Source organism: Malus sylvestris, chromosome 16, assembly GCF_916048215.2.
Source record: "Malus sylvestris chromosome 16, drMalSylv7.2, whole genome shotgun sequence".
Classification (NCBI taxonomy): Eukaryota; Viridiplantae; Streptophyta; class Magnoliopsida; order Rosales; family Rosaceae; genus Malus; species Malus sylvestris.
The window spans coordinates 10742956-10757944 of record NC_062275.1 but is presented as its reverse complement, the minus strand read 5'-3'; the positions used below and the strand labels follow the sequence as shown (position 1 = coordinate 10757944).

Below are 14989 nucleotides of genomic sequence, written 5' to 3'. Positions count from 1 at the left end.
TGTTACCATTTTCCATAGCTAGCATCATTTCATTTGGTAAACATCTGATCGAGAGGTTATCGGGTCACCAATTGGAAAAAGGGAACTTTAACGAAAAGCACCTGGTACTGTTCACTTTAACGAAAAACCACATTTTTACACTAAAAAGTCAATCCTGGTACTATTCACTTTACCCTTTATTTTGTCCTTATCATTAAAACTCAAAGTTTTCAAGCCTTTTTCATTAGTTTTCCTTTGGAAAAAATAGCAGAACAAGTAGAGAATTATGATTTATGAAGCACGCTTACAATCATTCTGAACGCTATATATGTATATATAACCATCATAGGGTGGCTTAATGATTGGAGACGAATTTCAAGTCCGTATTTCACACGGCACGTTGGCGCTGGTAAATCACACAATGGTGGCCTACAAGGAGTTGAAATGAGTCTTCTCGGCCTCCGGAACAGTACATTGCCGTGATGAAGCCACCGATTGACCTTTTTTTATAGTTTATTTTTATTTTAATAAAGCTATATATTATTCAAAATGAATAACAAATATAAACAGTTTGGTTAAAGCAATGTATTCGCATTACAGGCTGTTTGTGGTATGAGCTTTTACAACAATTTCTACAAGATAATCAAAGCGGGAAAACCCCAAAAGTGCTGAGGAACATTTATGCCTCAGTCAGTCACTTCAGCCGGAGGCACATCGCTCAAATCTAAACCCTCTACTGGCAAGTCTGAAGTAAGAGGACCCAAGATTCCGTCGGAGCTGAGGGTTAATCCGCTCTGCATAATTAAGGAAAGAAGCATATGGTCAAGTTAATGAAAATGAGAACTTTCGTTTTCCATTTGACATTCAGATTAAGTCAGAACTTGTTATAAGGAAATAATAGCCCAGTAAGTACCTCTGGTTGGAAACGGAGCATGTCCGCACGAGCCATAGCTTCTGCTTGAGCAATTCTCTGCCTGAATGTCTGTGCCATTTCCTCCGCCTAACAGAACAGAATCACAAACATATATTCAGTCATTTATCTGGTTTCATTGTTCGGTTAAACTACGAGATCAATGTCATGCCAAAACATCTTATAGCAGAAATGTACATTTGTGGTAAAAACAAATCAAGAAGATAAGTCTGAGATTCACTACTAGAATTTACCATCCAGCAAGTGCAACTAGTAAATGTTTGGGGTGTATTATCCAGAAAATACCTTCTCGAAAACAAGTGTTGGGTTGCGGATCATGTCACCAGGAGTAGGTTCTAACTTCTTGGTAGATAGACTTACACGGCCTCTCTCACGGTCATGGCTCAATATCATGACCTACACAAAAGAGTAACAGTTTAGAGATGTTTAACGGAGTGGAAAAATAAGTAACAAGATAAAGGATATAGTATCTATACCTTGAGAGTGTCACCAGGTTGGAGAACTGTTGCAATATCTGAGACTCGGTCATGACTGATCTGGCTAACATGAAGAAGACCATTGATTCCACCAATGTCGATAAAGGCACCATATGGCTTCAGGCTCTGGACAGTTCCAATGACAACTGATCCAATTCCAAGCTGTGCTTGGTTGTCTGCCATGGCCTTGCGGTTACTGAGAACAAGCCTAGACTGTTCTTCATCAACCTCCACAAACTTCAGAGGAATCTCCTTTTCAAGAAGATCTTCTGCGGTTGATTTCTAGTACATCCAGAAGTAAATGTGACTCAAATACTGAAACATTTAGTTGCAAAATTAATTCAAACTCAGAGCTAGTATTCCTTACAGTTGTATTCTTTCGTATTAGGTTAACAAGGGCAAAAGGCCAACACGAAAGAAAAAGAGAAGGTACATTACAACTGTATTATTTTACCGCACAAATAGAGTAAACAGAAAGATAACGTAACTGCGTAAGTATCAAGCTAAGAAGAGACTGGAAAATTAAGAGGCAGGTTAAAGAACTGGAAAATTAAGAGGCAGGTTAAAGAACTAACTGTTGATATCTGTGAGAAAGGAACAAAACCTCTAAGGCCTTCCACCACAGCCACCACTCCACCTTTGTTCGCACCAACAACCTGAACAAATACATTTTAAGGGAGCTTTCTAAGAATAGATTGAATAAAAAGTTGAAATCGTGAACTTGTCTGCAAAGAAGAAGAATAAATGTCTGAAAGCGTACTAAATATCAAACTCTTGATGCTTGGAAATATACCAATTCTTGACATTAATAGACAAAGACCAATCTACTAACATTACGGGCAAGAAAACTTGAAGCGGATACCTACCTTACCCTTGACAACAACATCCTCAGCTTGGAGCTGTCTACATCTTTCCCACGCAAGGTCATACTGGATGGACTTCAAGCTCAAGATCAAGCTGTCGTCAGCTTGATTTTCACCTATAATCACAAATTCCTCTCTCACTCCGGGAACCATGCCCACTTCTTCCACACTCTTTATTTTGTGAATGCATGCCTCTTGCAAAGGCAAGTATGCTGAAGACTTTGCAGTAATGTCAACTAATGCTCCATTGTTATCTATATTGAAAACTGTCCCCCTCACCTGAAAAAAAAAAAACAACAAAACAAAACCGTATGCGCAAAATTATAATCTCCCACGGAATCACAAGTAAATTACATATACTGTATGCAGTTAACAGTTCCTCACTCAAGCTCACATTGTAAACTTATGTGCCAAGTGAGAAAATGAATTGAAGAAAAGCTCAAAACCGAAATTTCCGCACACATTGCCAATGTAAACCATAACAAAATAGTCCCCATTTTCCAACACTTTATGCAATTCTAGATTCTACACATAAAAGAAGAAGAAAAAGTTCTTGTGGGTATGCTTAATGTGAGCCGAGTGACACAGACCATGTCTCGAATTCCATACAAAGACATAATTTCTTCGTTTCAGCTCATACCCGTCAAATCTTTTGCACATTTAATCAAATGGGTGAAAAAAAAAAAAGAAACAAAATTTGAATTACCAAAACAAGAGGGTGATAGGCAGACCTTAGTTCCAATCTCAGAATTGAAGTCGTACTTCTCAAGAGCGTTGTAAAAGGAGTCGAGAGTGAAAGAGACGCCTTCCATGGGGGCTGTACGACACCGTTCGTGGGCGTCTTCGAAGATTTCCTTCAGCTTGAGGCGCTCTTTGGTCTGCGCATTCGAGATGACCGCGGCGGAGACGATGGGGAGCAAACCCGGCATTTTGTTTTGCTTGGGAAGGATTGAGGGCTTCGAGAGCCGCGAGGTTGAGAGCGGTGAGCATCTTAAGCCTGTGAATTGCTGAGCCAGAGACGCCATGTCTCTCTCTCTCTCTCTACGTGCTTCTCTGTTGCTTTGCTCGCAGTGTAGCTTTTAGGAAGTTGAAAGCTTTCGGTTTTGCTTAGATAAGGCACTGACGGGAAGAGAGGGTGAGAGAATTGCATGGATTTTGGATAATGTAAATGTTTGATGAATATAGGCCCATTTAATTGGATTAAGATCCTCCCTCAATTTGGGCTTTCATGATCCACAAACACCATTTTGCCTTAGGCCTCCACTGAGTTGTAAAAATTGAGTATGATATCAATAAAACAGGAATAAAACTCCTATAGTAGACCAGGAATAAGAGATTCTTATTTTTTGAGTTCAATTCACAAGTGTGATTCTTATATATTAAATGACGAGAGAGAGAGAGAAAGAGGTAACTAAACTAATCATAAGGTAAGATAGAGAAAAAAACACTAGACTCACTCCCACGTTTAATATATAAAACTCACTCCTATCAAACCAAACCACGATGATAATCGTGTAATATGAATCAAACGCATAGTGCTTCATTTATATATATGGACATTACACTCATTATTTCATTGTGGAATGCCTTACTAAATTACAAAAAGAAATGCTAAGAAGACTCAAAGTGAGGCTCTCCATGGACTTTCCTCTACCTCATGTTTTTGGCATAATATTTTATAATGTTGCCACGAGAATTGTGTTATAAACATGAGGTGACGGGGAGTCTATAAAGAATCCCACTTTTGAGGGAGTCTCTTTAGCATTTCTCAATTGCTAATCATAAAAGTGAACATAAGAGAGAGACTTGGGAAATATTACCATGCACCATGAGACATTATTGGCATTCGAAACCAATAATGTAATAGTATTATAATTATTGATAGACCTGTAAACGAGTTGGGTTTATTGGGTTTGGGTCGGATTTAATCCGACTCGTTAAGTTAACGGATCACTTGAATCCAACCTGTTAAGCTAACGGGTCATCCGAACCTGACCTGTTAAGCTAACGGGTCACCCGTTTCACCCGTTAACAATTATTATAATTTTTTTTTTTGCATAAAGTTTATTTTTTGTTATTAAGACTTTACTAAAATTACTAAAATATCCTCAACTAACGGGTGCTAATGGGTGGACCCAAAGTGACCCGTTATTTAACGGGTTCATCCGTTAGCGACCCGACCTATTAAGCATCCACTCAAATACAAATATTAACAGGTTGGATCGGATCGGATTAACAGGTTGGGTCCAAAATGCCAAGCCTAATTATTGACATGATTATTAGGGTGGCGTCTCGAAGATTGTGTATAAATCATTTCATGCATTTTAGACATGGACAACCTTGAATACAAATTTTCTTTCAATATTTTATGTTCGTTGATTTTCTTTACTTTATTTAAACTAACAGTCTAAAATAGTGTGCATCCGAAGAAAAAAGGGCGTGTTGAAATTGATTCCATGCAAGTATAATCACAACAAAAAATAAAACTTTAGAAGTGTTTGATTAGAAAGAAGAAAGAAAGAGTTTATTGCCCGCACATAGAAAAAATGATTCTACGAATACGATTATAGAATAGATGTGTTTAAATGCGATCAAGAAACGTGTTGCATTTTTTTTGTATATTTTTATACTTAAGTTTGATACCTACACTACTTAACGAATTTAATAGTTCAACCATTGATGTAATATGTCTTATGTAGTTTATAGTCACAATTCTTTTAAACTCCCGCATAGCGTGCTGTGATAAGAAAAAGGGCTCATTGTATGTGCCAAACGTTTGCGAAGAGGTTAGTTCTTTTATCAAGTGTATGTTTTTTCTTTATTTTGATCCGAATCACTAATTTTATCGTTTTAACTTTTTTGGTTACTTGGGTTTTTAATGTTTTTATGCTTTCTATATTTCCAATTTTATTTTATTATTTTGTTGTAGGAGAATGATACTAACACTGAGCAACAATGTGAAGTGTGGATAGAAGAAGCCTTGGTGTTTTCGGACTCGTTTGAAAGTATTTTTAAAATAATTGACAATACTTTTATTGAAATTTTTTTTAGAATCAATTCTTAATAAAAATGCAAATGAATCATGGAAAAACACTTAAGGTGCATCCTGCAAGAAGCACTTCAAGTTCTTTTGGAATCCAACAACATTTTTTCTAAAAAGCGATTTCAATCATTTTTGCAGCATTTCCAAACGAGTTCTTCTAATTTCTAGTCTGTGTCATGTGTGTCCTCTTTTTCTTACTCTAAAGTTTTGTCCTAGGTGATTTTTTTCGAGAAGGTTTTTATTGAGGCTCACTTGTGTTTTGCTTTTTTACTTCCTTTGATACTCTTTGGACAACGTATCTTTTATAAGATTCAGCTTTTGTTCTTAATATTCACATTGAGTTTGGATTTTCTTTTCAGTCATCCTTTGTACTATCTTATGGTATTATTAATGAAATCATCTAATATTCTAAAAAGAAATTTATTTTAAGGGAAAACATCAACAACATAATCAGATCACTTCCCATCGTTAAATAAATGTCAAAATTGTCTATTAAAAACCATATCTTCTGAGTTTTGATAAACTATAATTCCTATTGATTACGTACAACACAAACAGAATTTGTTCGTATTTCTATCTCGTCACCTTTTTGTATTTTTTATGTAAAATCAAATTTTAAACATCAATCCATACAAAAGATAAACCAAATAGTGTGAAACGTATTTCTAAGTTTCAACTATGCAAAGTTGAAATTAAATTATAAGACAATACCAAAGTTTAAATAAACTAACAAAATGCAAAAGAGCAACACTGTCATTCATTTCAAGTGAAAACCAAACAACATACTTCAAGTATAGTCATTCCAAACTTGTACCTATTACATGCACATATATATATATATATATTTATATATATGTATGTATGTATTTCCACGAACATTTAGGATATAAGTCAGGTTGAGTTTGGGTTGACATGGGGTGGACAAAGCATCAACCCAATAAATAGTCGGGTTGAGGTTGAGTGGATTTAGGCGGATTATTGTTACATTCTAACCAGCCGGATTGAATTTGAAATCGACTTAGACATGAGCGAAGCTGAGTGTACCCAACCCAAATTGCACCCCTACACCTCACGCAGAAAAGTTGCATCAGAATTATTTGGGCAGATTCCCACTATTTTATGCCACCCTTTACACTTGTTTACAGAATACTAAAAGAAGTATCTCCGTGTCTTTCTTAGTTAGAAATGGTAGGAAACCAAAGAATAAAAAAGAACGTGACGTTTCAAAAAGTCATCTGCATGCAGAGTTTGAAACTGGATTATTTTGGTGTTAATACTTAAATTTATCTGTTTAGTTACTAATCTTTGTATAATACCCTTCATTGGCTAATCTGGCTCTGACCACTAATACTAAAACATTTTGTACAAAGTTAACATAACCTAACAACTTGCTCCATTGACTTATAATAAGTTAGAATACTTTGGTGTTTCAACCGTGCGGAACATCATTTCTTCTTCAAAGACAAAACACCAAAAAAATATTCTTGATCCGATTATCTTTTCCTTTGCTTTCATCATGTTTTCTGCTACCTACTTTCATTGTTGTATTTGTAAATGACAAGATTTGACTCTCTTACCAAATCAACCGGAAAGAAATCCTTTTAGGGAAATGAGGATATATATTTTCCCCTTACTAATTGATGGAGTGTAACGTTTCAAATCTTCTGTACCTTGAAGCACCCATTACTTGTAAATAAATATTCAAATAACTATTACGGATTCAAATTAGTTTTATAGTAAATAAAATGTCCAAAAATAGCCTAGTGGTGAGGGTGTGGATAAGGGGTGGGGTAGAATTAGGTCCCAGGTTCGAAACCGGGTGGGGGTCGGAATGGGTTGGGGTTAATATATATATAATGTCCAAAAAATAACCCAAACTAATTACATATCTATGTTTTATCGACAGTGCTATTCGCACACTCTTTTTACCTCTCACATACTTTGTTAACTTTTATCTTTTAATTTTCTTAAATTCTTTCGATCGTCCAGCCGAAAATTGAGAAGAGTGTGTGAGAAGTAAAAATGGACGTGTAAATATCATTCCCCTATAATGGCCTTTCAATTACAGTTAAGTTGATTGTATTCCATAGGGATTGTAGTTTTTCAAGAAACGGTGAAAAGTAAAAATGGGCATGTAAATATCACTCCTCTATTTATATTTAATGGCCTTTCAATTACAATTAAGTTGAGTATATTCTATAGGGAGTGTAGTTTTTCAAGAAATGGTATGTAGCATATAGAAAAATCTTCCTCGATTAAGTTGCCATGAACGAATTTCTGAGTTAAAACGGAAATGGAAACAAATTAAACATTACAATTCTGAACTATCTTTTGAAGCTTCAGCTAGAAATAACAAAATTTATTTTGTGTTATATATTAACTTGGAAATAATGAGTGTCCGAAATCAAGAAACTCTCTATAATTTAGACCAATCTACATCCAATATCGATCGAGGATCAGAAATACGATCGGCTTTAATTTAATTTCTCACCAAAGAAAAGAGAAGTAAAAGAAAATCTAAAAAAATCTATATAATGTCCAACTGCAGTAAGTGTTTAAATCGGAAGGACTATCCCAGGTGTCATGTATCGTCCTATTTCTCCGAGTGGAACTTAATTTTCTATGTAAGAGTTTGATTCAGGTCAGTTTTACCTGATTTACAAACCCTATGTAGAATGAAATAATGAAAGAGAGGAGATAATTGTTTCCCAGTCATTGGTTTTGCCTCAACTTTTCACTGCATTGCTTTGTATTCGTGTTGATGCTATTGAATTGGTTTAATAGTCAGTTAAACCCTATTAATAATGTCTTTAACCTCTTCTATGCTGACTCCCTCCATAGCATTATGCCTAGAGCATCAGAGGAGAGACGGGGAGAGGGAGATTTGTAACGCATTTGGTGCCTCAGATTCTATTGGATTGGATTGGACAACTCATTGTACTGTCAGGCATGTGACACATGAAGAAATGGAGGCCAACTTCGAAATTGCAAGAATGGAATCGATCTAATTCCTTTAACTTGGACAAAACTTGGAATTTGACCGTCCTTTCTTACTTTAACACATACCTTGAATCCTATGAGTTATCTAACGCAATTCTAAGCACCAAACATGCCCTTGAGGAGTAGGTTTCCGAGTAACTTTTGAAATTTTGATAGAGCGGTTTTCAGCCACCAACGCCGAAGAAGTACATTATTCGTCCCATGGTAAGATAGGATCTCAATTCTGATTGTCTTATGTTTCACTTGATTGTAAATCAAAGTCTTTTTCCATGAATCCGAAAGTTTAATCTTCTATTTTTGTGTTTTATGATGAGGGAATCGGATCGTCTTCACTAATAAAAAAGAAGAGATTCTTAGATGTACAACACTGTTCAATACACAACTCGAATTGAAAGTCTCCAAGTAAAAACAAGACATATAGAGAATTCTTTCACTAAAAGTAACCGAACTCGACATCCATGAGATCAAAGGAAACATAAATCATTTGTGAAGCAGAGTATTAGAAACAATTAATATAATACTAGAAAGATTTAGCAAATCCCTAGTATCTTGCCAGAGACTTGTTGGTTCAGATGGTGGCTGCTTAAAGTTCTCTGAACACCCATTGAACTCTCCCAAGGCACCAGCTGCTGCATTTCTCACACCATTGTAGTCACCAACCTTCGCTTTCTCCTTGGCCTCCTTGAAATTTGCAACGGCCTCGTTGTAATTTCCGGCACAAGATGTGTACCTCAGCCGCAGCGCCGGATTGCTCGTCTGGTTCTTCCACTTTACTATGCGATCTCTAGTGGCTGTAGTATTGGAATATCCCAAATCTACGGTGACACCGGCCAGGCTGCGAAGAAGTGCCTCAGTCACACGGGGATTCGAACTTAGGAGCAGAGAACAGAATGACGGGTTCATGGATTGTTTGCAAATAGAATTGAGATCAAATGCCTGAGAAGGAGTCATGACCAAGAAAGAGATTATCAGAATGCAAATGGAGCTAGGGTTACAAACTGAACACATTTTTCTCATTTCTTTGAGGGTTTCTAAAGTGTTGAAAGTGTGAGTTGTTTATATGGTGATTAATGGGAGGTAACGTTTCCTTGGTGAGTAAGAAAAATATGAAAAATATTGATTCTTCACGTGAGGTCTAATTTTGTCTTGTAATTTAAAAGCAATGTGGCAGTTTTTGCAAATTGGTAATTCGTAATTAAATGCAGTCAAGCATTTTGGTGAGAGTCGGTGTGTACTGCCAGTTGTTAACATTGTAGTAGTTAGATACATTAATACAGGTAAAATTTGAATAAGTGGACTAAATGTCATTCTGGCACGGTTACACGTTGGAGTTTCACGAGTTTAAATGCATGTAGTTCAATAGATAGGGAGACATTTTTCAGCATGCCAAGAACATGAGCAGTACATAAAGTGTCATAATATAAGTGTTTAATTTTGTATTTTTTTAAGTATCCAATCACTTGTATTGTGACATTTGGTGTATCCGTGTTACTGGCATACTGAAAAATCTCTCGTGAATAAGGTGTTGGGTTCTACACATGCATCTTGAGTTCAAAAATTCTCACTTACCTTAATTCTTGTAATAGTTTTAAACCATGCACTACCCCATAATAATAATATTTTTAAAGAAAAACATGCATTTAAATGTTGAAAGATGAGTGTAATTTAGGTTGGGAATGCATGTATTTCATGACACCTTCACAACGTAAGAACATTGTGTAGTCAAGTGGCGGACCGAGAAATTTTTCTCTGGCGGAACCAATGGCACAATGTCAAGTTTGTACCTAAGTAGGATTAGGCCTAATTAGACCTTATGAACCAGGTCAATGTCTTACTTATTAGTAAAATAGCGTTTATATTAATATCAATCAAACATGGACACATCAAATTTTACAGTATGAAGCGCTCTTAAATTATTAAGTTGATGCCTTTAATATACATACAAGCAAACCCAAACAAAATCTATTTTATTTTTTATTTGGAGGAGACAAAAAGCAAAGTTAAATTGTAGCAGGAATGGTGAGTTGAAAAAGGATTAGATCAAAACAAATGATCAGAGAAGTTTGAGAGATGGAGGAAGCATAGGGAGGAGAGTTAATGTTCTGATGGCAAAGTTCAAAGAAGGAACTTCAGAGACCCAGATCGAGCAACTCATCAAATCCTATGCCAACCTGGTCAACCTCGTTGAGCCCATGAAGTCCTTCCACTGGTACACAATAGCTCCTCCACCCTAATCTCTATCTTGATTCTTTTACCCAATTATAACGAGTGAAAGAATGAATGAATATAATTCTCAGTCATATGTTTACTTAAAATTAACGATTTGAAAAAAACGAATCATCATGTTTTTTTGTCAACATTCTCATTAATCAGTTTACTAATAAGGAATTGAAAAAAAATTAAGTGAAGGTATCTCGTACCGGAAAATCAAGGTAATGAGATTATCAAGAGAGGGGATGTTTATCTCATCTCTAATCCTCCATATCATTATCTTATTCCCTCTCATGGTAAGTAAACATTTCTTGAGGTATATTAAAATAGAGGTGAATGTTTTTTTATTTTTTTATTTTGATGGGATAAATGGCGTTTTGCAGTGTTTTTTTATTTTCAAACGGCTTATGTTGTGCTTTAAAAATAATTAGCTGCAAAATAAAGCAGGTGAGAGTTTGATAAACTGTATTTTTAAGAGGGTTGTGAGTATGAAAAACAGTGTAAACGTGTTTGATAAATTTTAGTGTAAATGTAATATACAATGACAAAAACAGACATGATAGTGTGGGCGACGACAACAATGGATATTTTACCAAACTGCTTCTAAAAACTGCTGTCTGGAGGCCATTACTTTTAAAATAAGCATTACATTTTAGTAATTACCAAACATTTTTTTTATTCCTTAAATTTAAAGTGAAACTGCTTTTGATAAAAAGAAAAAAAAAACCAAATTGGGCCTAAGAATGAAGAAAACATCCTCTCATCTAGGAGAATTAAAATGATTGTTTTTTTTAATGAGGAATTCATTATCTACATTCAAGTTTGACAAAATATTATCGTTTCTTCTTCAACATACCTTAATGTATTTATTATATTGGTAATGCTAAGGAGACCAAACTTTGAAATCAACTTTGCAAACCAAATGATGTGTCACTAATAGAAAATAAGCACGTTAATCAACGCTGAAGTAATAATTCACTCATCAATAACCACATCATTTGGTTTGTAAATTTGGTTTAAATATTTTGGTCTCCCAAGCATTATTTGCTCACGTGACAATTTTTTAATGAGTAATGCTAAGGAGACCAAACTTTTAAATCAAATGATGTATCACTAATAGATCTAAACTCAGCATAACCCTTTTGAAGATTTACATAGCAATCATTGCAATGAATTTGTTAAACAATCTTGTGTGATAAGTTGGTGTCCAACGAAGTTAACAAATCTTTGTGTAATAAGTTGGTGTCCAACGTAGTACTAGAGAACTACTTTATACCATGGCCTGAGTAGTATCAGAGACCAACTTTATATCTCAACTGACGTAATAATATTTTATTTTTTATTTTTTTGTTTTTATGAGAATGTTGTAGACTTTTCACAACAAATTAGAAATTGTCACATCATTTGATAAACCAAAAATTGTGTAATACGTTAGTGTCTGATGTGATCTATTTGCAAAGATTTTTTATATAGTGCTCCAATGTATAAATATATTGAACTTTTTAACCGTTAGAACGTTAATCAGGGGAAAGGAGCTGAGCATTGAGAAGCAAGAGGAAGGTTACACTCATGTCTTTGAGACCACCTTTGAGAGTGTGGAGGGTATTGCAGAGTTTTCAGGTCATCCTGCCCACCATGATTTTGCCAAGCTGTTCCTTCCCAATTTGGAGAAATTATGTTTCATCGCAGCACCAGATCAGCAAGTCATAGCCCTCAAAAACCCTACCGAAGTACAGGCTATGTTGATGAAGATCCTTTCCAAATAGAAAGATTAATCAGAATATTTCTTGAATTTGGGCTTTCCCTTTGTGTTCCTAATAAATGTAACTGTGTGAGTGATTGCAATGGTGTCAGTTTCATGCAATGAGGTTCTAGTGACATTACTCATTCGATGAAGCTATTTGTACTAGTTTGCCAGCAGGTGAATAACGAAAACGAAAACTGAAGGGTTTGTTTGAAAATTATTTGGTTTTTAGATTTTTATTTTTTATGATATATACATGAAGAGGTGGGGAAAAATTGGTATCGAACCTTTTATTTATGAGATTTAAATTTAATACCTCTCACTTACGGTTATTATTTTTTATTATTTTTTATACTTTTTTTGCTTCACATATAGGAAGGGAAATCAAAATCTTAGAAAGTGAAAATAATTTGAAATAGTTTTTTTATTTGTGTACCGTTCCTTAATGATATGTTTACTACGAAATTTAATTACCAAATAATGTGTCAGTGCATGTGTCAATATCTTGTTTGGTAAAATAAATTTTAGATTTTACCTAATTAAATCAATCACACACTTCCACATCATTACTAAATAAAATTCGGTGAACAAATCTGATGTGCCTAACATTACTTGAATAATTAGGTTTACGAGTTCATTATATTATACAAGCTTTTTAACCAAAATGATATCTGAAATTGACATAATTCCTCATTTTGGTACTTGATATTGAAAATGGATAGAAGTAGTCTCTGAGTTTGTCCACATTAAATCATTTTGACCATTCCATGAACAATCTGTTAACGTCATCGTTAAATTATCACGTGAGAGACTACATGACCACTTTTTTAATGATATTTTTTGTCAAACCAACCATTTTTAGCCAAAATGGTCCCTAAGATTAATATAACTTGTCACTTTGGTCATTGAGTTTGTCTTGTCAATCATTTTGTCATTTTGTGAAAATTCTGTCAGTGTCCTCGTAAAATAGTCACATAACGAGGATATTGACATATTTTGTTAATAAAACTATTTAATTTTGTTTCTTCTGTGAAAAATCTATTGTCACTATCCTCATCAAGTTGAGAAGTTAATTTGACAAAAATAATTTAAACAAATGGTCACACAGTTGCTCACGTGACAATTTTTTAATTCATTACATTGAAATTGGCGCGATCATTAGTCATAGCATTACGAGCTTCCAACTAGTCAGAATATGGCTGGAAGTGCTCTTAACTCCTGAAAAACCACGAGTGAAACCCAATAAACACTTTTTTGGTACCACCACCAACGACTCTCTCAGCACATTTTGGTTTTCTCTTGGATGGCTACCACCAGGTCCACCACCACCACAGCTCTCGGCGCCTCCAGTTCAAGTTACCCATTATTTTTCTTTTTATATTTCTCGAATTTATTTTCTTATTCCAGTTCCTTAGGCCATCTCTAATCGAAGGGTCCAGAGGGCCAGAGGGCCGAAAATAGCCCTAAAACCGTCTCCAACCGAGGGCTAGGCCAGAGGGCTCTGGAATCTGGGAGGCCCCCACGGGATCAAAGAGGGCTGGAGGGCTGACTATTTTTTTTTTATAGTTTTGTTATTCCTGTCGGTCCGACATGAATACATACTATTATTTAATATACTAAATAATGGTGTATTCCTGTCGGTTATAACCGACAGGATTGTTTTAAAAAAAATTCAAATGAAACGGCTACTAGCCGTTGCATTTGATTTAATTTTTTTTTACATTATTATTATTATTTTTTATTTACAAAATTTTTCATATAACTTCTATTTTTTCCTATAACTTCTATTTTTTCCTATAACTTCTATTTCACAAAATTTGGTTTTTTTTTAAATTCCATTTTTTTCCTATAACTTCTATTTCACAAAATTTGTTTCATATTTTTTTTAAATTCCATTTTTTTCCTATAACTTCTATTTCACAAAATTTGTTTCATATTTTTTTTTTCCTATAACTTCTATTTCACAAAATTTATTTCATATATTTTTTTTAAATTCCATTTTTTTCCTATAACTTCTATTTCACAAAATTTACTTCATATTGTTTTTTAAATTCCATTTTTTTCCTATAACTTCTTGTAAACACGGAAATTCCTGAAACGAAAGAGACAAGAACACGTGTCCAAAATAATATTTGTATTAATGATTTAGGGGTTACAATCTCTTCTACAAATTTATCCTCTGATTCTATCTTTGAAACGTGTAGATGTAGTGTTGTTGATCCAAGGGCCGTCGAGGCTTGATCTTGGACGAACAGTTGATGAATGATGAACACCTTCTTCAAGGGCCGTCGGGGCTTGATCTTGAATGGGTGGAAGTTCTTCAAGGGGCGTTGGAGCTTGATCTTGAAGGAGGATTTCACGAAGAACAGATAGGGCTTTCTTGATCCTTCGGGATTTGCTTGAGAGCTTCAGAGTTTCGAGGCTTCAAGGCTTTGGTGTGGTGTGATTTCTCTTCCAATTTGGGAGTAGAGAAAGTGTATCTAAAATCCTCCCTTGATTCTTTGATGGAGGAGCCTATTTATAGGCTTTGGGAATGAACCACCACCATCCATTTGTTTTGGTGGATGTTGTAGGTGAATTGGTGGATTGTTGTAGGTGAATTTGGGTGGAGGTTGTAGGTGAATTTGGATGGATTGTTGTAGGTGAATTTGGGTGTATGTTGTAGGTGAATTTGGGTAGGTGAATTTGGGTGGAGGTTGTAGGTGAATTTGAGTAGGTGAATTTGGGTGGAGGTTGTAGGTG

At 35.0% G+C, this 14989-nt stretch overlaps 2 protein-coding genes across 2 annotated transcripts; both read right to left on the bottom strand.

Moving 5' to 3' along the window:
• Positions 1-533: 533 nt before the first annotated feature.
• Positions 534-3388, bottom strand: LOC126607045 (30S ribosomal protein S1, chloroplastic-like). Its single transcript, XM_050274472.1, has 7 exons — positions 2981-3388; positions 2253-2528; positions 1962-2042; positions 1387-1668; positions 1196-1306; positions 893-979; positions 534-773 (listed from the first exon to the last, which is right to left on the bottom strand). The coding sequence occupies exons 1-7, from the start codon at positions 3272-3274 to the stop codon at positions 666-668; spliced, it is 1239 nt and encodes a 412-aa protein (XP_050130429.1). The 5' UTR covers positions 3275-3388; the 3' UTR covers positions 534-665.
• A 5262-nt stretch (positions 3389-8650) lies between these two features.
• Positions 8651-9364, bottom strand: LOC126607050 (pectinesterase inhibitor-like). The gene has a single exon (XM_050274476.1). It carries the CDS (start codon positions 9307-9309, stop codon positions 8773-8775), a length of 537 nt encoding a protein of 178 aa, XP_050130433.1. The 5' UTR covers positions 9310-9364; the 3' UTR covers positions 8651-8772.
• Between the last annotated feature and the right edge of the window lie 5625 nt (positions 9365-14989).